At 39.0% G+C, this 23,668-nt stretch overlaps 1 protein-coding gene across 2 annotated transcripts; it reads left to right on the top strand.

Annotated features, from left to right (window-relative positions):
- The first annotated feature begins 1,029 nt into the window (after positions 1–1,029).
- LOC145497742 (phosphatidylinositol phosphatase PTPRQ-like) lies at positions 1,030–23,636 on the top strand. Of its 2 annotated transcripts, XM_081477588.1 has the most exons (12): positions 1,030–2,233; positions 4,019–4,039; positions 5,061–5,339; positions 11,149–11,445; positions 12,174–12,458; positions 13,774–14,073; positions 15,277–15,380; positions 15,722–15,917; positions 16,950–17,052; positions 21,889–22,150; positions 22,385–22,430; positions 22,782–23,636. In XM_081477588.1, the coding sequence occupies exons 1-12, from the start codon at positions 2,155–2,157 to the stop codon at positions 22,988–22,990; spliced, it is 2,181 nt and encodes a 726-aa protein (XP_081333714.1). In that variant the 5' UTR covers positions 1,030–2,154; the 3' UTR covers positions 22,991–23,636. The 2 variants fall into 2 exon arrangements, with proteins under 2 accessions (XP_081333714.1, XP_081333715.1); XM_081477589.1 differs by lacking the exons at positions 22,385–22,430; positions 22,782–23,636 and having other exon boundaries at positions 22,014–22,106.
- Positions 23,637–23,668: the final 32 nt, after the last annotated feature.

Genomic DNA, 23,668 nt, shown 5'->3' with positions numbered 1-23,668 from the left:
GTAACCAAGAAGAATGGTTGAAGGAACTCGAGGACACTAGTCCCGCCAATGAAGCTAAAAGACAAAATACAACCAGTGCTAGTCGAAGTAAATTGTTGTAGAAGGGACGCGATTCCGAAACTTCCACAACGAGAGAGTGAAGCGCAGATGCAGATGTTGACGATGTAGACCTTGAGATTTCCTCTTTTTAATGCTTCTTGGCTTCACGAGGCATGGTTTCAAAAACTGTCTGGAGAACGAAGGAGCCTAAACTTAAGCAACATAATACCAATGCCGCCGACGAAATCTTTTAAGCAAAAGATCACGGCAGTTTAACTTGTACTTTGTCCCTTCTCGGACGACTTCACTGCGACGCGGGTTTCCGCGCCAGAATATTAGTCGTCTGTTTATTTCAAGTTGTCATAACCCATTGTTGTGGTAAACTGACCCATGCCGACATCTGTCAGTGTGGAGGGGATTTTTAACTCCTATTCATACAAATCTCATGAAAGGTTTTTCGTGTTTTTCTCACTAAAATAAAACTGCATATAAGGATGAACATTTTTAGTTCGTTTACGCGCGCCTTCTGATGGAATTGGCTGAAAATCGGCAGGTATGTTCTAGGATACCACCTTCGAAAAACCGTGTCGGGCTTTGTTTAATTTCGCTTCCGTTTCAAAGTTATGGCCTCTTTTATAGACGGAAAAGTCCGCATTAAAAATATCAAAGTTTAGGAGGGCGTAGAAAAAAAACCAAACCATATCTGGAAAATCGCAGACACGATGTGTGAGAAAACACTTCCGATGTAAATCGCGCCGCTCCGAGAATTCACGCGCGGAAGCGAACCAGTTTAAGCGAAGCAGTGTTTCTGGGTATTTCTTTTAATATCACTGCGACAATAACTTTTTAGAAAATTTCAAAGATATGATTGTATTCTATAACTATTACGCTTTCAGAAAATGTATAGGTTGATGGGGTTTTCTTTCAAAGCGCCAGCGTAAGAGCGCGATTTCCAAACACTGTCAATCCACCTACCATGATACCTTAAACCCGACTTGCAATAGTTGTGAGGAAACAGCGACAAAATGTGAAGGAAATGGTAGAGTGAATTATTTTGATGTACAACGTGAAACTTGTTTGTTGTCCCACTTGGAGGTGTTATTCCAAACTGGTTTACTTTCACTGTCAGGGGAATAGCTCAAAATTGGCCAATACCCAACTTCTCTTTCCAATTTTTACAACGATTTGTCAATAAGACGCTAAACAATTTATGAGAATCGGAAAATATCTTAAACTTAACTCAGGATTAAGCCTTGTCTTATTGTCTTGATGTACTTTACCATCAAAATGTCTTAAAAACATGTCTGAACAAAGGTTGCGAGGTAATCTTCTCGGTCTCGGTTACGTTGGATCGCTGAGCTCGCGAAGCTTCAGCTTTGCATTTCTCGTCTGTATGTCAGGGGGAACGCGGCAAGCTCTAATAAGAGATTGGAGACGCCTCCTCCCCTCGTCCCCACAAAAATTAATGATGACATAATAGAAATGTTGTTTGACAGATATAACGCTAGAAGATTGGTACTCCTTCAGTTCATACCGGAGGCTGAGATCAAAACGGAATTTGTCAGTGATCATCTCTTGAATTGTTCAACCTCCACCTAAAACTTTTTATTTCTCCTGTGGAGCGAAATCGAAACAATTTCCGTGCTTACTTTTCACTCATTCCGGTAACCCTTCAAGGAATCACGCTCACGCGAGGTACTTTGTCACTGACACTCACACCGTAATTAAATGGCCGACAAACTGCTGAAACTGTACGTCACGAGATAAAAGTCAGCAAAGATTATGCAAAATAAAAGCATTTACGGCAAAAAAAGTAGACTAGAAACTGAAATTGCCAAACAATCGCTGAAAACCACCCTAGCTAACCACGATATTCAACTTTCACCTTTGTGCTAAAGGAAACAGTCCACCTACGTTCACGTTTAAGGTTACGTTTGAAAGCTATGTGACATTCTTAAGATAAGTCATCCACGACATAACATTTTCAACTGTTTGCTTCATTGAAGCAGGAAGTCCAAACATTGATCCGTGGTAGACATATAGCGTGCCGCGATACGTGATTAACTGCACACATTTACACCGTCTAGCTGGAGGAAATCATCACGCTCCTGAAGAATGGATAACTCTAATTCTGGCAGCTTGTTTTTTATCTTGATTCTTGAGCTTGTTTTTCTTCAAGGTACACTTATAACAAGTAAGTCCTTATCGTGTAAAGTGCCATGACAGCATTATTAAGTATAATAAATCATTCCCGTTATAGAGATATACGCCATGAAAGGAATCTTGGGTTACACTGACAAGCTATTACGGCGCCACTTGTATTAAGACAAAGCTAGTTACAACGTGCTATGCATGAAAAGTTATCTGGTTAAAGAGAGGGTAGTGAATGATAAATGCGAGACTTTGTGGGAAGGCGAGACAACGGGTTTTCTTCTCGAGCTTGAGACATTTTTACCTTTTCAAGTTGCGATGATTGAGAAGTTCAGACGTATCTAGTTCCTCGACGGAGAGATTACAATAATACATGTATAAATGCACAGAGATTTGCGTGTTGATTACCGACAAGTACCGCTTTTACTATTATTGTACCGAGACGGAGTCGAAGTGAATATTCACTAATGTAAACTCAGCCTGAAGCGAATAATTGCTTAAGTGAAACTTTTAGATTTCAATATAAATAACATCGGAAACAAGGAAAAACAGACGCAATCGTTCGTTCGCATTCACGTTTGAGTTCTCGCGTTTAGAAATCGTGTCTAAATGATCGGCTGCCGGTTATAAAGCCACAGCTGGTTATTTGCCAGTGAGACCATATGGAACACGTAAACCGCTTTTTGTTTTTAATTTGGTTTCAAATGATCAACTTTTGTGTCGCGAAACCGCGGGCAAGTCTTAGAATTAAGGAACTCGATAACGCAAAGATATGAAAATTTTTGTCTCAACCGCGACTGCCATTATAGAAATTCCAAGAAAATTGCCGTTCTATGTTAAATGAGCTACGTCACGGTTGGTGCATCTTGAAAAGTTTAGCCTGAATTTTTCAAGTTCGTCGTTTGTAATCCGTAGCTAATCTGTGTTAATCTTCTCCATCCTTAGCCCTCCTCGGTTCTTTTATGGTTTTATTTTGTTAACTCTTTGGTGTTTTTCCATCCTAGTAAACTGTTATTTTCAGGTTTCCTTCAATTTAAAGGTAATTTTGTACATGGCCAAAATAACTCAATATGCCGTGACTAAGCTCCTTTAATCAATACGTGCAGTTTATACCTGCTGCATTAAAATCGATCAAATGTTTGGTACTCAAACCCAATAAACGGACTTCAGTCGTTGAATTGATGTTGACTTGGTTCGGCAATCAATCGAACACAATCAAACTGACCTGAAAATCTAGCCAATTGAACACAATCAAGTGTTCAGTAATCAAACCTTTATGCAGTCAAACACAATCAAACTCTTGAAGTTTGATTGGGATCTGAATATCCAGTTGACTAAGCCATTCATTCAGAGCCAGTTTCAACAGGTTTTTAAGTTATTTGTGTGGTCTTGACACACGACAACATTAATATCCACGTTATTGAAATGTGCGGAGGTTATTGATATTTGTGCGTATTTTTTTTTTTTTTTTTCAAACTAAATAGTTTGGTACTGTAATTGCTTTTTGTTGTTCAGTTTGGTTCAAATAACGCCAGCTTCAACTGCAATTTTCCACTGGAGTTAATTTAATAAATTTTGATAATTGTTGTAAGACGGACTGGTATGTATTCTATACCATTGAATCTATAATTTTATATTTTACGCGCACAAGGTCTGAAATTGGGTGGAGCCAAAAAGGGGTTACTCTGACTTGTTTTCATGCATAGTTAATAAGTTTACTTGAATTACTATCCTCTAACGAGATAAACCATATGTGAAATCAATGTATTCTTCTCTGTATCTTGGTTATTTTCTTCTTCTTCTTCTTTTTTTTTTTTCGTTCTGGCAGACACACAAGCTTCCAATGGAGGTATGACTTTGATTACTTACACTGTACATATGTTATTCATGATTTATACAAGTATGCATGTACGTCTGTACGTGAGTCATCTTTATCAACTCCTGGATGGTCTGGGAATTCCTCAGTTGCAGACCAGATCTCATGATCTCTCATACGCGTATCATCCAATCTCTAGGTGTGGTTGTATGAAGAAACAACGCTCAACGTTCATTTTTCACTCTGATTTTGTCCACTTTAGGCCATTTTTAGGGGAGAAATGTTTGAATAATTTATGCAGTCTTGTGTTAAGGACGGTCCCTACTTTTGTTAGTATGCAGACGTTCTGCGCATCACGCAAAGCACGGTTGGCATTGACGTAATCAACTACGCTACCAAGAAAAAACCAAAATTTTCCTACTGTGACCAAATCAAGTTTTGATGAACCTGTACTTAAAACAGGTACACCAAAATAGCAGCATATCGCTAACCACTAACTGTTAACGGCTTCCAGCTGAAAAACTAGCTGTTATCTGCCGAAAATTATACTGAAACCCACCTGTAAATATCTACCTACAGATGGCGTAGTGCGCGCGCAAAACAAGTGCGAGACGCAAATGTTTTACTTACTGGGGATGTGAAAGGGAAAAATATAACGAGCACCGTAACAGTTTTCAAAAAAGATTAAGACGAATTCTAGGGAAATCTGTGAAGAAATATCCTTTTCATTTTCTTTTCTCAGAAAAATGCCGATGTCAACATTTTAATGAGATGAGAGGCTAATTATCTCGAAACAAAAGCGTGGCTACCCCCATTTTTTCTATGTGGATTCCAATATATATCCCTTAAAAAGATCTACTTGCTCCCTATGGTCCTAATCTGGCGCAAAGTAGGCACCGCCCTTAATAATCATATTTCCCAGCCTTTCTGTAAGGTTAGAAAGTCCCAGGACCCCCTAGTAACATAACGTATTTTCCTACCGAGTAGAACCTTAATACATGTACACGTACCATGACTGTGCATGTAATTAACCTTTCATATTGATTATTTTCAGCTCCCACAGCTCCCAGAAACCTCAAGCTTGTGGTGGATTCATCCACTGAAATCACAGCCTCTTGGCTTGAACCTCTAAAGTTAAACGGCGTTTTACGACGTTATGTGGTTATGTATGGCAAAGTAAGAGGTAAACTGGATGGACGATTTAACACTACGGGGAAAACATACTCACTAACACCCCTGGAAGAATTTACGGACTATTTTGTTCAAGTTTACGCAGAAACATCTCTATCAGGAGCTGCTTCTAATATTGAACAGGCAAAGACTCTCCAGGATGGTAAGTTGCTTCCTTTCCATTTTCTTGGTTTTGAGCGTTACAGTGTACATGATCAAAAGTAATTACCGGTAGGCATTAGGAGATGATTGTCTGCATGCAGGCTATTTATAAGAGATGTTACAGAACGCTTTTTGATATCTCTACCGATTGTGTAATCTTTCATCCGACCCTGGCATGCCCGCAGCGCAAATCGTCAAAAACAGAGGGAAGTCGCATGGGCTAACCAAACGCAAGGCAGTGTTCCTCCATTAACGCCATCAGGAGTTGTTTGTATTTGATTAATAGCTCTGGTTCAATTGCAAGTCGCAACAGTTAACTCGCTTTCGTTAGGAACAACGCAGAGGGAGGGGGGCGCCTGTAAGCAAAACATTGGTTGAGTCATCACTGCCAGTGTGACGTCACGTTTCGCTTGGATGAAATTCAAAATGGCGCCCAATCGGTAAAGTACAAGAGGTTGATAAAAATGCAGAATTTCGCTCCGATATTCTACCCCATTTGCTTAGGTTCGTTAATATGTGGTTTATATTACATTAAGGAATCTTTATTTGGTACTTTTCGTTGGCTAAAATATTTAACAGGTAGATAATTTGATCGAGAACTTTCTGTTTTGAAGCCAATTTGTCGAGCAAAACTGTTAGCTGATTGACCTTTCGAGGGTCACTGCATAACGAAGCAGGGCCCTTTTGACACAAGAATACGAGGTTCGACAGAGGGTATGCTTGGCTTCTTGTATGTGGAATTTCAGTTCTTCAGTGCTCGTGGTTCGTCTCATCAATCCCTTCAAAGTGCAAAGACTGGCTGTATGGGAAGAACAGCCATGTTTCAGTTAGCCAGATTAGGTAAGTTTTCTGCCTTATTTCACCTTTGTCGTACTACAGTTTACATTTAGGGCAATATCCGTAATTTGGTTAATATTTATGGTTTGATTAGTAATTCGGTTCTATTTTATTTTGTTTTATTTGAGAAAAGAGAAGTTTTGATTTTCTTATATGCTAGGTCTGCCACAAATATTATATATAGTTGTGTTACATAAAAAGCTCAGCCTAGTTCCTGGCCGGCGGCCTAATTGCGACTAGCTTTTCCCAGATTTTAGTTTAGAATTCGATATTTGAAGAATTGGTGAATGCTGTTAATCCAATAGATCCATCAGAATCTATCGATTTGCAAGGTCATGATCAGCCAATAGTCCCCTTTTGTTCATCTAAAAAATTGTGTCCCACTGAAAACAGGTTATTGAAGACACTTCGGTTTTTTTTTGCAGGGAATGTCACTGGAAGGAACATAGCATAATGCACAAATTCCCTTCCAGAATGCCACACTGGGCAGCACTTAGGGATTCTGATGAACATTTTCCCCTTGATGGCTAATGTCCCACCACCACCCCCCCCCCCTGCCCCTGGATGATCAACTGGCATGGAGTTTTTAACTCACCTTAGTTTAGATTTTTTTAAAATTTCTTTATCACCTGTCAAGACATACATATGAGAGCTAAATATTTTTTTTCATGTTCAATCATGCTGTCAAATTTACAAGTTCTTTCTTCATTTTTGCACCCCCTTAAGTACTTTTCCACACCTCGTTATTAAACTCCCATTGATTATGACAGCCGAAGACATTTCCTTTAAAGGAACAGAGTCATACAAAGGCTTACCACAGCTTGATTGCCAGTATAAATCAATTGACAAGTTTAATTTGGAATTAATTTGAGATCCCAAATTTATGATAGTTTCACTTAATAAATCAGTGTGAAGTTAAAAAATGTGACTTTTCTGTTACATCAGCAACTAAAATAGATGCCACCAACCTTATTGACTTTAATACCATACTGAAGAAAAAGCTAGGGTGGTGAAATTCAACCATTTTTACACAAGGATAACTAAACATTTAGCTATGAAGACACAAAACAGTGCAAAAGAGGGGAAATTCTCTGGAGCTAACATCAAGGTTTTCAGAGCTGACTGCTATCACACAAACCACAAATAAAACCACTAACAATGGATTAGGCAGGGCATGTATGGCCATATATGGTCAGAATGAGAGCATAGCTGCTAAGCACACTGGACGAGAATGAAGCTTATGGACCTCCGGAGTCTGAGGAAGACATGTTGATTCAGTCAATCATTTATTCCTTTATTTGGTAATGCAGGTTTTATGAAAAGTAGCCTTCATTCAGTGTCCGCTCTGTGGATATTATCCATTCCAAGAAGATAGGAACAGATAATGTCCAAGGACAAATATCGAGCATATTTTTAAAGTCAAATGGAAGCTATTGTGTTTATTATACTTCAAATATTTTTGGCAATGTGCAGAATCTGCTTGAAGATTGGAAAATAGGGGAGTACCACTCCACTGGAGAATATTTTACCGTTGTAGCTTGAGCATTTAGTGATGCAATTAGACAAAGACATGCAAGCGACAATATTTGATGGATTAAATGGTACATATAGTCATAATTGAAACTATAGGCTGATGTGGACCTGTGAAGAGCAGGAGATGATTATAAGAGCAGAATAAATAAAAAAAGCTAATAGGCATAAAACTTTTTTAAATATAAAAAATTAATAAGAATAGATGTCTGATTGTCTTTACAGCATTTCTGCACTCTAACACTTAGCATTTGCTGTCATTTATTTTGAGTGCTATGCTGCAATATCTATTTAGTGACATTTAGTGGAGGATTGTTTTTTTTAGTTGGAATATAATGAGAACTTATAGGGATGAAAAGACTACAATGCAGCCTTGAAATTCTTGGAGGCTTAAGAAATAGGAGCCATTACAACATGGCAATGCAGGACAGTTGCAGCATCATTAACCTGTTCCATGCTCTCGGTCTCTTTCTCTACAAAAACCCGCTTGTTGCTCGGCCACTTTTTTCGATTGTGCCCACTAACCAAGAACCTGGAACAGGCTACAGCATCATCCAAGATGTGGCACTGTTCAGGAATAAGCCAAGTTATCAGGTTATGACAAAAGATAAATAAATCATACAGCAAACTTGATTTCACCATAACTGTAATTATTATATTTAAATGCTATATATTTTTACACCAAAATTGTAAGTGGCAAGAAGAAAACCAAAAACAGCTTACTCCGGCTAACTCTAATTTGAACTTTGTTGTAAGTATGAAATCACAACACTGAACACCACAACTGCAGTGGACAGCAATAAGTCAACAGATGCAACGAGACAGGAAAAAAAAGCCAACAAACCTTCACAACAAAAGCCAACAAATAAAGCTGCTGTACAATTAAAGCCAACAAATATCACCATACAGCGGACAAAATTAAAACACAAAAAGCAAACAGAGTTAAAACACAAAGAATTGAATTCAAAGACCTGATAACTACCACCAAAAGTTCTCCAAAACATGCAAAAACCGATCACATCGCAGGGAAATTTTGGTGGAAATCAAGAAATAAACAACATCTCAACACTAAAACGGATTGATGAGAGGAACGCGGCAGGTATATTTTGCAGGGTGCAGGTTGCAGGTTGCAGGTTGAAATTTAATTATAACTGGAAAACCGCTGGCACTTAAAAGAACGTACAGTTGGTAGAATTACCGTGACTGTTACATGACGCTGTTTACAGTCGCTCAGAAAGGTGGCTTCCACCTAAGTGCCAAACCGGCCGAAGCGATGGGAGGAGAGTATATTTCAATGATTTTAAGCCTGCAATGAATTATTGTTTTTGAAGAAACATCTGAAATATCATCTCAAATATCTGCTGAATTTGGTTTCTTCCCAGTGAGTACCAAATTGAAAGCACACTGAGCTTGCGCTAGTATATTCCGTCGGTTAAAATCTTATATTATTTCATTTCTTTATTTAATTGCTTCATTTGTGATGGCAATCTTCTGTTGTTGAGGGAAGACTCGAGCCAAATCTGGAATCGATGGAGACATCTGTGGAGCGGCCATCCAGATGGCTTTGAAGAGATTTCACCAGTCTCTGCGTGTCGATCGATAAGTACTTATAGCGGATCGATCGTGTTTTCGATGGACATGAGAACATTGCCCAAACCAAGTGCGATCACAAACATGTTGGGAAGCGTACGAAGTCTCTGGTTTCTGTACACGGCGTAACAAGTTAGAAGATTCCCAAAGAAGGCCTAAATATTAATAACAGCGTGTTTTCACTACGTGAAAGAGGCGAACTGCTTTATGTAAGAACCCCCGACGAGTATATAGGTTATTAATTATTTTTAGTGCCAGCGGTTTTTCAGTTATAATTAAATTTCAACCTGCAACCTGCACCCTGCACCCTGCAAAATATACCTGCCGAGAGGAACGGCTGATTCAATCGACACAGAGATATGCGCAGATTAAACGTATACTATCAACGCATAAAACCTCCTATTAACAAGACTATTGGTAAGACATTTAAGAGAGAAAACGCGAACGTTTTACGTTGACCTCTCTCATCCCGTTTTCAAGATGGCGATCCCGCCACTTATCCGTAACCAAATTCAACCAGGATACACGATAACGCGCGTACAAAACTAAAACAAATAATGCACACAGACAAAAAGCAACAATAAACTGTACACACCTATACTTAGTTAGCGAACAAAAGCGATATTAGGCCTGTTTTTTGGTCTTTCTTAACCTCTGTTGTCCTTCTTCAATGGCGTAATCTGAACAAGCTACTCGAAGCGCTCATTCGTTGCTATGTGACGTCACACTGGTAGCAATGAGTCGGTCACGAATGAATACCGAAACACAATAGAGTCACCCCCTCCCTCCTGGAACAACGACTTCAACTGCAGTTTTAATTGTTAACCATAACCTCCCAATCGCATACAAATTTGGAAATGGTAATTTTGTTTTTCATTTTCTTTTTGAATCATCTATGTTCTAATGAAACAATCGATAAGTTGTTAGGAGATGATTGTCTGCATGCAGGTTACTCTTCTTCACTTTTGATTGTTATGTGCAGTTTTGAAATTCTTTATTGGGGGGAGGGGGGAGAGGAGACACGCAAACAACCTTCTAAAGAGATATAGGTGGAATGTACAGCTGTATGAATGCTTGAAATTGTTTTACTTGAAACCTCCACGCACATGCACAATTAGCCTTTGTGTCAACTTTAGATTTTTGATTTTGAGTGCATTTTACCAGCAGTCTTAGTAAAAGATCCTTGTATCACTTTGGCTAAAGGGATTAGAGGCTTCATTTCATTGTGCACACACCACGTAGACTTACTTACATGTTCTTAGTCTGCATATTTACCCTAAAATGTGTTTCTACAGCATGGAAAGAAACCTGATAGGACTAGCGGATAGCCCAGTGGAACTAGTGGATTCTGTTGATTTTCTTGCCCAGTGGGCAAGTGAAGTTTCCTGGGAAATTATTTGTTATGTAATGACAATAATTTTCAGTCTACATGTACTTGTTAGAAGCACTGTCAAAGGAGCAGTCACGTTATTTTTAGTTATTTTGGCCACATACAAATTACCTTTAAATGGTAGGAAACCTGAAAATAACACTTTAATATGATAGAAAAACACCAAAGAGATAATGATAAACCATAAAGGAAAAAGGATGGCTAAGGATGGAGAAGATTAACACGGATTACAAAAGACGAATTTGAAAAATTGAGGCTAAACTTTTCAATATGCGCAAACCGTGACGTAGCTCCTTTAAGTAAGAGATCACATTTTTGGCACTGGTCCGAATGACCTCGGGAAAGTACACATACAGGTACATGTAGTTACAGCTTGCCCAAGCCCGAAAATTAGTTTCCTTTGTACCCAGTTCTTATCATATTGAAAGTGGATGTTATTGACTTTTTCTGTGATTTACAAAAGCTCCTAGCACTCCTCCAGCCATAGATGCACAAAAAACGAAAGCAGAAGACGCTCACACTATACGAGTCAAGTGGAATGAAATAAACAAGGAAGATCAAAACGGTATCATATTGGGTTACATCGTGTATTACAACGAGAGAGGCCAACTTAAAGAGTTCAGCAAACAGACAACTGCAACAAATACCATTATCGCTGGACTAAATCCATTTACAGAGTACTGCATCAAAGTCACAGGCCACACAAAAGTTGGGGCCTCTCCTCAGGGAAATTGCTTCTACGTCAAAACCTCGGAATCGGGTAAGCTACATGTACAGTGTGTCACAAAAATAGACCATTTCCAAGTCCCTTACTGACTCTTCAAAACACGTCCTGGTACAAAATTGAGGTATTAGAATGAGTGCAACTTTGTGGAGATGAATGTGTGGGTAAGGCAGTTTTTTTCAGGAATTGAAATGTTTTGCATCAGAACTACAAATAACTGCATGTTAATGTTACGTACATGTTCATGTAGTTTGAATCAGAGAAAAATGTAACTTGGAGATTGCGAGGTATTGATTTTCTCCAGGAAATGTCAACTAGTACTACTTTGAATTGCATTTTTTTTTCTTTAACTAAAGGGGAGTGCAAGTGAGATGAACGAAAAGAATGTGATAAAAACGTACAGAACGCGCGGACAAACAGAAAACCTAACTAAAGAATGCGGCAGCAAAACCAAGGACAGTTTCGTGAACTTTACATGTATTACAGTTCTAAATTCCCTACAAACTCTTACATTTTGAAAATGTCATCAATACGTAAATATTACGCTTTGGTTACATATGGTGCTACGAACTTTTGGAGCCTTAAGTTGATGAAAAATGCCAAATGTCACGTAGCCTTTGATGACCTAAGCCACGTGACGAAATGTCACCGAGCAGGAAGTTCAAAGCCACAGTCTTTATTGAGGGTTGGGGCCTGGCACTGGATTTCAATCGTTGCACATGTAGCATAGTTCTGTTTTTCTTGGTTTTGTCTTAACATTCTAGGCCCAAGCCACCCACAGAATGTCAAAGTTCAAGCTACGTCTTCTGTTTCAATTCGTGTGACGTGGGACGAACCAGCTTTTCCAAATGGAATCATCAAAGAATACATCATTTCTTATGGAACAAGCAAGGACTTCCAACCGTACGAGCAAACAGTGACAGGGAAAACAACGGAACGTGTTCTAGATGGTTTGGACAAGTTCACTACTTACTTCATCAAAGTCAGGGGCAAAACGTCAAAGATGGGAAATGCTTCCAAAATATTGAATACAACAACTTATGAGGACAGTAAGTACTGTGTGACAGTCTTTGGAAGCATGGTAGTGTGCTTACTGAGTAAAATTGTTTTCCTTTTTAGATGCAAATTTAACACGTCAAAATTAAGCTCAATCATTTCTGCACCCCTCTCTCGAGGCTCTTCTCCTAGTCAACACAACTGCTATTGTTATACCTCCCAACTCAAATACGTTTTCCGATTGGAGGAGTACGTGTCACGTGTCATGGCTCAAAACTCACTAACTCTCAGGGGAATCAACAACTTGAACTTTTCAATCGCACGTGATCGGATGGTGCATCTCAAACTGTGGCAAATTTGTGTGCTAGCCGGCGCCAAGCAAGTAATGTTTTCTCAATTTGTTCTATTTTGATGGTCTTGCGGAAACAGAACTTACTGTTTCCTGTGGGGCCAATCGTTAAGTGACGAGTGCTTACAGTATATTAATCGAACTTAAGAATGACCTCTTCTCCATCCGCTGCAGAAAATACACCATTCGAAAAAAACTTTAATTTGCTAAGGGTTTATCTGTATAATGGGATTTTGCGGTGTTTATCTCAGTAGAGGGTCCTTTCTCAAACCTGAAGGTTCTTGTCAGCAGAGGTTTTAGTAGTGCCATGTTTTGATGTGCACGAGAAGATCGTACTCTAAAGTCCTGTCCACGCTTCGCCCGAAGAATTTGAAAACAGAGGTTTCACTCTGATAACGCATCGAATGTTGTCCGTCCACACTGCGCCGCAGGAATTTAAAGAAACGCAACAATCACCGGTTATTTTGGATTTGTGTTTGAGGGAACCTCAGTCAGGGAAATCACATGATTATCGTGACTACATTGTTTTTGAAAATCTCCGTTTTCAAAATGTTTTCCGTCCACTCGAAAACGAAAAGCTGGTGTTTTCTAATTCCTCCGGTTTGAAGACCGTTTTCGAAAAGCTTCGTTTTCGTGACATATTAGTAGGGACGGTAGCCTTAACCGCTGCCTTGTCAAATTTCTTTAGCATAGCGTGGACGCTGCCTAAATGTGTCATCGAGCTAGTGTTTGTTTCTCAAAAAGTTAAGTTTGTTGCCTGTGCATCATTCAAAATATGAATAATGCTGCTGTATACCTGCTACTGGAGCTAAACGCAAATTAGTTTTATTTTGTTAATATAAATCTACCCGCGTTTTACATGTATCACGAATGCCGTTCTCTTATCAGCTATGTTTCTCACTGTGTTCTGTTGTATATAGTGAGTAGTCTAGTGGTGTGTGGCTGTTTACAAAATGGCGACCGGATTTAAATGTAATTGCTACATAATAATTCTTCATATATCTGCGTATCTACAACAGGCCCCGGACCTCCTAGGCAATTCAACGGACAAGTTATGTCTGATATGGACGTTTATCTCTCCTGGAAAGATCCCGTTAATTCCAATGGGATTGTGAGGTTTTACTACATCAGAATTTACGACAGCAAAACTGGCCAACAGGTGAAACATCTTGTGAACAAGACTGCAGTGAAACAAGATCGTCCCCAGTGGCAATTGATATCCAACCTGAAGCCTTTTACAAATTACACCTTCACAATCCAGGCTGTCACCATCAAACCCGGAGAGATCGCTAACTTTAGAGCAAGGACGAATGAAGGAGGTATTTTAATTTATGATTCGTTGCCCTTTTTACAGTAAACTCTTGTTATGATTGCGGACACCCCCGGGACCGTCATTAGCTCTCTGTAATAACGAGAGTCCGCATTAGCGGGGTCAGGTGTGATGAAAATAACTCGAGTTTTGGTTCTGAAGTGTCCCGTTTACTCTTTTAAGATTCCTAGTTTCATGTTATTAACTTGTAGGGCACATTTATTTTCATACATAATCGTATAAATTCTCTATAACAAAATTCTCGATCGTGATTGGTTCTCCTGGCGCCTATTTTCACGTTATCAGTGCGCGATCATGCGGGTGTCCAATTACAGGTCTCTAATTTCCAATTCTTGTTTTTTGATACCTATGTACGCCAATCGCTTATCAATTACGTTAGCTTCAATGGCTTCCTTCTTGATGTTCCTACAGTTTTTACAACTTATGGAAAACACTACTGACTTTTTCGCGGAAACGAAGTTCTCAAAAGACTTGCTTAATCTCGAGATTTGTTATTGATACGATTAATTAGTAACTGGTTCTCGTGCCCGAAGATTCAGGGAGAAATCGTGCTCGTAATATCAGATCGGCTCGCGCTGCGCGCTCGTCCCATTTTGAAATTACTCGCCTGATTATTCCCTGAATCCACCGTAGGAAAAAAAAATGGCGGTTATACATTTTACTACAATGCCTTGCGAACCTAACACAGCCTAAAAGGCTCAAGGAAAGCCAAATTTTTACAATATTTGTCCCTGTATTAAAGACATTAAGTAGCCTAGGTTTGAAGATTTTATAACGTTTCTGCACGTTTTTATAAACGTTGTTAAGAATTTCATGCGCTAAGAACTATGGGAAAATGTACCACTCGCCATCTTTTTTCTTACGGAGGATTGTACTCCACTCGGGCCCAGTACTTTTACTCGGTTAATCATATCCCGTAATACCGGGATGTTCGTAATAGCAGGATGTCTGTGTTAGGGAGGTTTCCGTAATAACGGGATGTCGGTAATAGGAGGTGTACCCAAGGCGAGAGTTGACTGTATTCAGTTAGTACGCTGTTCTTGAAAACGATACTAGCGACTTCGATCAAAGTACATTTATGTGCTGTAATTCTGAATCCCCCAGATCACTCATTTCATACACTTCCTTTCTGCGGCTCGAGACCCTCGCTTGTAATTATTCATTAGCCGCTGAACCATCTCGTTTGTTATAGTCCCAAGTCAACCAAGAGATGTCACAGCTAAGCTGGTGAACGATGCCATAGTTGTAACGTGGAAAGAACCACAAGATCACAATGGAATACTCACTAGATATAAGGTGAGTAAAAAGTACCCGAACAACGAGCTCAACTCGAAAGAAAAAAAAATACGTCAATTAAGATCAGATATCCAAACACCGTCACCGTTGTGTTTTCCTTTGTTTAAACTTGATGGGTTTGACTCAAGAAGAAGGTCAAGACGCGATGGGTATAGCCCCTATCACTGTATACACAAAATGTCCTTGACTTAACGCAAGTCTTGCCTACAGTAGTTGTGTAAACCACACACCGAAATACCTGTTGTCATTAAGGTTAGTGCAGCGATGTCCAGTCCTCCGACTTTTTAACTCCACCTTTCCCAGGATATCGGTGCTATTTGTTTTCAAATTTCTACTTCAAGGTGTTCTGCGAGGGCACACGAGACTACAACAGCTCATTCAGAACTAGGATACAAGTGGTAGAAGCTTTGCGAGGGTCTGTTATAAAAAAGGACGAGTTAAAGCCCGGCACAAAATACAGTGTTTATGTTAAGGCAACCACAGTGAAGGGAGATGGTGTTGGAAGTGATCCTGTCATACTGCAGACCCCATCAAAAGGTATGCATGTAGAGCTGGATTTAATATCAAGGGAGTGCACTCATTTTTGGTACCAATGTTTTAGTTTGGAACAGATTTTAATGCTGTTAAACTTGTCATCATTGCTATTTTGTCAGGGCTTGTCAGGGCTTATTAAATACTTTTTGAAAGCGACATTTTCGGCGAGAAAACAGTTTAAGATTGTTTTCCATCCATATTAATTCTGATGAATTTAAAACGGAACATTCTTCTCGGTTTGGCCTTCTGTCAACACTTAAACATCTCCAGAAAAATTTTTATGTACGACTGCAAACGACTCCCTATCCAAATCAGGTTTGGTTGCGAATATACTCCCTGCAATGCAGCGGGATGGGTTTTGAAATTTCTCCTCTCTGAAGACCTTATCAAAATGCTCCGGTTTTGGTAACGGCACCTTTTTAGCGCCGTTTAAGTCGGGACGGCAGGCCAAATTGGATAACAAATGCGTCATCCAGATAAATGTGGACGCTGCCTTGTATATGATGGCTGCCGATGGCTGAAATTTGAGTTAATTAGAAAACCCAAACCCAGAGAACAATATTGTTGGTATAAACATATCTGTAAGCACGATTGTAAAGGTTTTCAAGTCCCTCTTTTTTTCCTACATGCGAAACTGTATTTAGTTGGATCTCAACTTGTGACTACTCTCGCGGGGCACTCTGTTCTACTTATGCAATAAATCGTCTGCACTCTCATGCATGCATGAGAGGCGCGGTCCGTGCTCGAGCTCTGGCCATGGACCTTGTTTTGAGTTACCGGGTAAGACACTTTGCTCTCGCAGTTCCTTGGGTACCAGCGTATTTAACGCTAAAGGGTAACCCTGCGATAGACTAGCATCCCATTCGGGAGGGACATAGGGTAAACAGAAATACTCCTAGTGGGTTCATGCTACTGGAACTGGAATACGCTCCAGCCCGATCAATGGGCCACTTGGCTCGTATTCAGACTTTTTACGTTTTACTCTCATGCATACCAAAGTTGAATTGTTGTTTCTGGTAAATATTTTATTTTCAGCGCCTCCTCCACCACCTCCTCTCCGAGTAAATGAAGATGACGTCACGGCAACGACAATTACCATTTTTCTAATACCATCTTCAGATAGCAATGGAAAAATTACGTAAGTCTGATTGAAATCTAATTAATAACTTATCAAAAGCTGCGTGACGACCTCGGGTAACTGATGTGAAATTACAAGGTATTATGACGTTATGGTCACCTTTCATCCAGTTTTATTTCGATTCCTTTGTTTCGTCAAAACCTTTAAGACAAAACAGTCACACCGACAAACACACTGTGCGCGAGAGAGACTGCTCGAGGGCGGTGGGAGTGGGGTGTATTCATGGACAAGCAGTCCATTGGGGGTAGGGCCTGATTCTTAGTGAGAACTCGGGAGATAAGCGTCAGCCTCATGGGCTCATGATCAGTCGAACTTCTACAATTGAAATAGCAATTTTTTTTTGTTTTGTTCTGTTTGTTTGTTTGTTTGTTTGTTTCTCTTAAATTGATTTTATTAACTTTTTTTGCCTACATCGAACAGTACAGTAAAGAAAATAGGTTTGTTATCAATTCTTATGTTCTTATTATTCCAAATTACATAGTGGGTATAACTGATATCAGAAAAAGCATTTCTAACGTCTGTTCACCAGATAAGTAACTATTGATAAAAATCGTTTAAGCGTAAATTAAGATTCTTTACATCATAATGGCATTTTAACAGCAGAGTCCCTCCATATTTTTTCAAATGAAATTAAAAATATGATTTCCATGGACCTATCCGGTCATCAAGAACCCGTGGAATCCAAGGAAGCCTAAAGCTTTACTGTTTGGGTTTCGAGGTCCGTAAGATTCAGGGCACCATTCTTCAGCGAGTTAATAACGGAGATTATTATATGGCTGTGTCTCACAAGGACTGGGAACTACCGAATTCACGAATTTGATTGGCTGAGGTCGATATTGACCGCGGTCTAGATTTTCCCATCTAGACCGGCATCTCGACCGTTTACATTTTGCCGTGAAAACGTTGCAAACTAAACACAAAAATATTGGCTATTTTCTTCCAAGATATTAGTTCCAGAAAATATCCATATTATGGAAGTGTGAAGCCTGATGAGGAAAAAAAGGAAAGAGGACGAGTTTGGCAAAATTAAGTTCATCTCACCGCCGTTCGCAAGCAAAATGTCAGCTAGTACATGCAAACCAGCTACATTAAACGAATTAATTTTTTCTTGTTTGCCATATAATAAACATCTTATTAACCGAGCTCAGTCGATCTGTATGTGAGAATCTTGAAATCGTTCAGAATTTGCACGAAGATTTTACAGAAGATGTGTTCGCCAGAGTAGCAGTCAAATCATCAGCATATAGGAGTGTTTGGATTTCGTCATTATCGATTTTTATACCTTCAATATGTTCATTTTACCGAAGAGATATAGCCAAAATTTCAATTGCCACAACAAATAAATAGGGTGACAAAGGGTCGCCTTGCCTTACCCCTCTTTCTAACTTAAAGGGCTTGTAAAATAATCGTTTGTTTATGACACAACTCGAGGAAGACCTTTTTGATTCTGTTGGCTATGACCTTGGAAGCAAGCTTGGAGTCAGTATTGACTAAAGAAATTGGTCTCCAGTTTTCCAAATACATTCGATCCTTATATTTTTTATCAATTAATGTAATAATTGCCTGTTTTTGTGAGGTTGACATTTCTCCTAAGTCAAAAGAACAGTTAAAAGGATTTATCATAAGTTCATCAACAGAGCTCCAAAACATTTTGTAAAACTCGGCAGGTATCCCGTCTTTCCCAAGGGTCGTTCCATTTTCAAAAGTGTCCAGTGTTTTGACACATCCTTCACCGATTATTCGTCCTTCACAACTTAACCTTTCTTCCTCAGACAATTTTGGTATGCTAGCTTTACCAAGAAAGTGTTCCAATATATCAGGCTGTATCGTATTAATCTTACTATACAGATCTTTATAATATTTCGAAGACGAGTCCAATATTCTTTCATAGCTGGTAGTAATAACTCCGCTTAAACAAAGTTTCCTAATATGTTTCCTTGAATGGTTTCTTGTCTCCAAACTTAATAAAAATACTTAGTACTCTTTTCCCCATGTTCATGCCATCTCGCCCTTGAACGCACCATTAATCCATTACCTTTCTCGTCGTAAAATTGCGCGAAATCATTTTTACATTTGTCCAGGATCCTTTCATATTCTTCGTAAGGGTTTTGTTGAACTTGTGTGCAGCTTGGAGTTTCTTCTGCAGACTTTCCTCTTTCTCTCTCTTAATTCTTGCTAGTTCTTTTGAGTATTGCATTGAAAAAAGACGTACATTATATTTAATCCAATCTCAAGCAACTCTTATATCTATGAATTCTTTCGCTTCTTCTTTTCATACTTCCAGATTTGTTTTCATTAAGTTGAACGAACTTTTCATCTGACAAGAGCGATGTATTCATTTTCCAGAATCCCGGCCCTTTTTTAGTCTCTCCAACCTGTAACCCCTAACCAACACTGTAAACGAAGAACAATTGCCGAGTGATCCGTTTTAATCGATGCTAAAATATCTACATTTTTAATCAGGTCCTGAAGTGTCTCTGAAATAAGCCAATATAATCTAACCTGCAGAAGATAAATGGAGATTTTTGTGACCATGTGAAACTTTCTTTCTTTGAATTTTCAACCCTCCAAATGTCATGCAAATTGAATGTCGATTAAATTTCTTCAATACCTTCAACAATTTTCTTTCTGGTCATCATTATCCCGCCTTGTTCATCCAACATCGGATTCAAAAGACAGTTAAAGTCCCCTCAAAGGATTATTCTATCTTCATAAACGAGGTCTTCATTTTTTAGGACGTCGAACAGATGATCATAAAATAGACCAATTTCGATATATTAAAATTCAGCCTAACACAATAGACCTCAGCACGAGGCTCTGGGAAATAAACCCCACAAACTCTGTAGTTATTCCCCAGAGCCTCGCACTGGGGTCTATTGTTTTAGGCTGAATTTTAATATATCGAAATTGGTCTATTGTGCAGCTTGATTATCTTTGTTTGGACCGTAAACGTTGAATAAATAATAGATTTCGTCATTAATTCCTGCCTGAATACCGTTATATCTACCGACGGGATCAAGGTAGTTTTGTTTATTTTACAATCAAAGCCATTTCGTGATAATATCGCACCGCTTCTTGCATTACTGCTCCCATGGGCGAGCTCTACTGGTGCGCCCCATTTAGCTTTCTATTTTTTTTTTTTTTCGCTATCGCGCGTGGAATGCGTTGTTGAAGAAAAATTACATTTGCAAATATTGAACGTCGTGTTTTGTTTAATTACTCAAACCTCTTACATTCAAAGATAACATTTTGAAATCACAAGAACCCTTCATAAGTCTTCTTTAGTAGTGATCGAAGAGGAGCCGAGATAAATTTGTGGCGGGCTGTTAACAATTAATGTAACATAAATATTGGTTAAGAAGGATCTCCATTGTACAAAGAACACAAACACACACATGAAAACACACACATAATAGAATTTTGTTGAAAACAATTCTCGAAAACATGTTGACGAAGATTTTACTGAAGGAGTCTCGCATCGTTTCCTCTAATAGCCATGTCTGGTCCTAAACATAATATGCCTTTTCTTTTTTCGAAATAGGCATCACCTGACATATTTATCGGTTTTAAAACAAATAATAAACTCATTGGAGTTTACAGAATAAAGCCCCTAGATACTATTAAATATGCATCACTACGAAGTAGCAAGAAAACAACCAAGAGAAAGTCAAAAATAAAAAAAAGATACATGTTCAGTTGTCTGGCAAGAAGAACGACCTCAATTTCGGCGCATCCTTCACCTTGTAGAGAATACGTGCGGGGACATTCCAATGAATGCAGGCAAATTCCACTTCTTCTCGAAGGCGAATTTTGTTAATATACCTCCCCTTCAACTTCTTTCGGTCGTTCCTCACCTTTTAGATTTGCCTCAAGGAAAGGGTTATCTCTTAAAGCTGACGCGGCTTTGCGGAGAATACACAACTTATCTGTGTAACGCAGTAAATACACGTGGACGGGTCTTGCTAGAGGTGACGTAGTATTTTCGGAGGTGCTTTGTCTTTTTATGTTTGTTCGATGAGCGCGCATTATTTCCAAATCGCCATGTACCAAGTGCAACGTGTCAGTGACCAACACGATAGCATATGCTTCTTTGGTCACTGAGCACATTTTGTTTTGGTTTTATTATTATTATATTTTCCTTATTTTAATTAATGAATTTTTTGTAATAGTGTGCGATAGTGAAATATGTCTGTAAATAGTGTCAATTAATAAAAATCTGAAAAAAAAAAAAATCTGAATCTGTGATGGGTCAAAATGTTGTGGACGATGTCTTGACAGGAGAAACCTTTCTCGGCGCCTTCAGAAATGCTCCATGTAACAATGTTGTTTCTTTTCGTCCGGTTCTCAAGATCGTCGAGCTTTCTTTCCAGACTGGCCAGCCGAGCGGAGTCCGCTTTATTGCTCAATGCATCCTTTACCGTCTCGACTTCTTCATTTGTAAATTCAAGTCCTTTCTTTAAGTCGTTAATCTCACCTGGTTGGTTAGCTGTTTTGGACTCCAGTTGTTGAAGTTTTACACACAAGACATCATGGCGGCTTTGGCTGTCAGAATCAAGCTTGTCTATTTTCACCGCCAAACTTTTGACCGGTTGGGTTAATTCTTCAAACTTGTTGTTAGTCGGAATTTCTTCTTGTAAATTGGCTTTTCCTTTCCTTGAACGTAAATGTTTGCTCATGCTCGCCAGGATTTTAAAATTTTAGGAGCGGAGCACGGAGTGACGCGTCCTCACGCTTTGAGAGTCATGCTCAAAATCTGAATAGCAAAGTTACTAGAAGAGAAATGCCCTCTTATCCTTCGAGTTGTTAATTCTACTCCACTGTCAATTATCTTTTCAGAGCTCACCAAGTTATTGTAGAGATGGTCGTTAAAGTGAGCGAACAACAGGTAGTAGCTTGTTTACCAAATGACAATTCCGGCTACGAAGAGGCGGAGACAAATGGAGCTCGTTTTTACATTGCAGCTCAGTTCAAAAGAGATGAACTGCCTGCGGAGTTCATTTTAGGCAATGGAAAATTATACGGTGGTTATGTAAATGCTCCCTTGCAGCCAGAGACCCAATACAAGGCGTACTTGAGAGGAGTAACCGAGCATAACGGGGTAAGCCTTTCATCATAATGGTCAGAACCATTTCATTTAAGACAATGAAGGTTTCGATCAACTTTCGCAATATGTTCTTACATGATTAACGGTGTGACCATTTTCAAACTCAGCTAAAATTAACTCATCCGATGAGATTCCAGTTATCTTTTTTTTTGGTTCCTTGAGAGTGTTTCGCAATTTTTTAACTTGTAGTGCGGATGTGTTTTAACATGTTTTCTGTCGTTTCTGTAGAAATGGCTTTTTGGAGAACCAGCCGCGATTTGCCTGCCACCAACGGGTAAAATGTTCTTCTCTCTCTTTTTCTTTTATCTTTTCCTATCAAATTTGTGGATAAAGATGCAGTCTACTAATGCAATTGTTTGACTGCATGTTATTGTTTACATGCTTTGTCATGTTGAACTTCGAACACATCAGCAAAAACCGAGTATCATTCTTTTATACATTACCCTCGCATAAGGCCACCTGTGAGGATATCCCGGACAATCGGTGTACTTTTAAAGTGAGAAAGATGGTCGAATTAGTGGGGTTGGGGTATAAGGTGTTGCGTTAAGAACCCAATTGCTCCGCTCGCATTGTTGAATACATGCTGCCTATCTCCTATAAAATTATAATTAACCTTTGCCAACAGATCCCAAGCAGGCTCGGGTCAAAGATAGCTCTTCCTTGGTAGTGATAGTTCTTGCATCCTCGACAGCAGTTTTATTTGTTACGTTGCTCATTTTTGCTGGAGTTTTCATCTTTTGGCGAAGGAAACAGCGAAAAGGTGATTTATTGTCTTACCTACATGTGTACAAAATGTTGGGTATATTTGGTTGGTCTGTGTTAAGGCCTCAATAGGCAAAGTAATTGTAATAGTGACAGTTTTAACAGGTTTACTAGTGAAGATTTTGTGTGATCGATTATACATTCGTAACAAATATGAATTGAATACTGATGTCCATAATATAATATGTCGAGTTATTCTCGCATTTTGATTGGTTGTTACTTATTTAAATGAGAAAACAGATACATAGATGACGTCATTAACAACTTATATAAGACAAGTACATTCCATGTTGCCGTGCGTCTGTTTAGTAATCGACCACAGATGACGTAAAGATGGGGTAAGAACATCAGTGACACACTCGCGAAACGGCTCGGGTTTCACTATTTTTGGTCTTACCACATTTTGACGTAATCTGTGATCTACATTAGGGACCATAGGAACGGCAATATGGAATCTATTTGTTAAATATCATGCTGCTTTATATATTACCGTAAATAAAAAGGATTCATTGAAAGACGGAAAATGATCGATCCCCGGCAGAAAGGTTATGAATTAGAACCGACCAGGAACCGACCATTACTAATCTTGTAATGGGAACAGGGTATGTACTATAGCATTACGGGAATTAAGCCAGTAGTTGTATGGAATCCATCCAACACGTTAAAAGTAACAAAACTGTGGAAACATAGCTTTGTGCTAACTGTTTTTTTTTGTTTTGTTTTTTTTGTCTGAACAACAGATGCAGGACA

This window comes from Orbicella franksi, chromosome 9 (genome assembly GCF_964199315.1).
Source record: "Orbicella franksi chromosome 9, jaOrbFran1.1, whole genome shotgun sequence".
Taxonomy (NCBI): Eukaryota; Metazoa; Cnidaria; class Anthozoa; order Scleractinia; family Merulinidae; genus Orbicella; species Orbicella franksi.
Note: the sequence above shows the minus strand (reverse complement) of the source record. Positions and strands in the feature narration are given on the sequence as shown.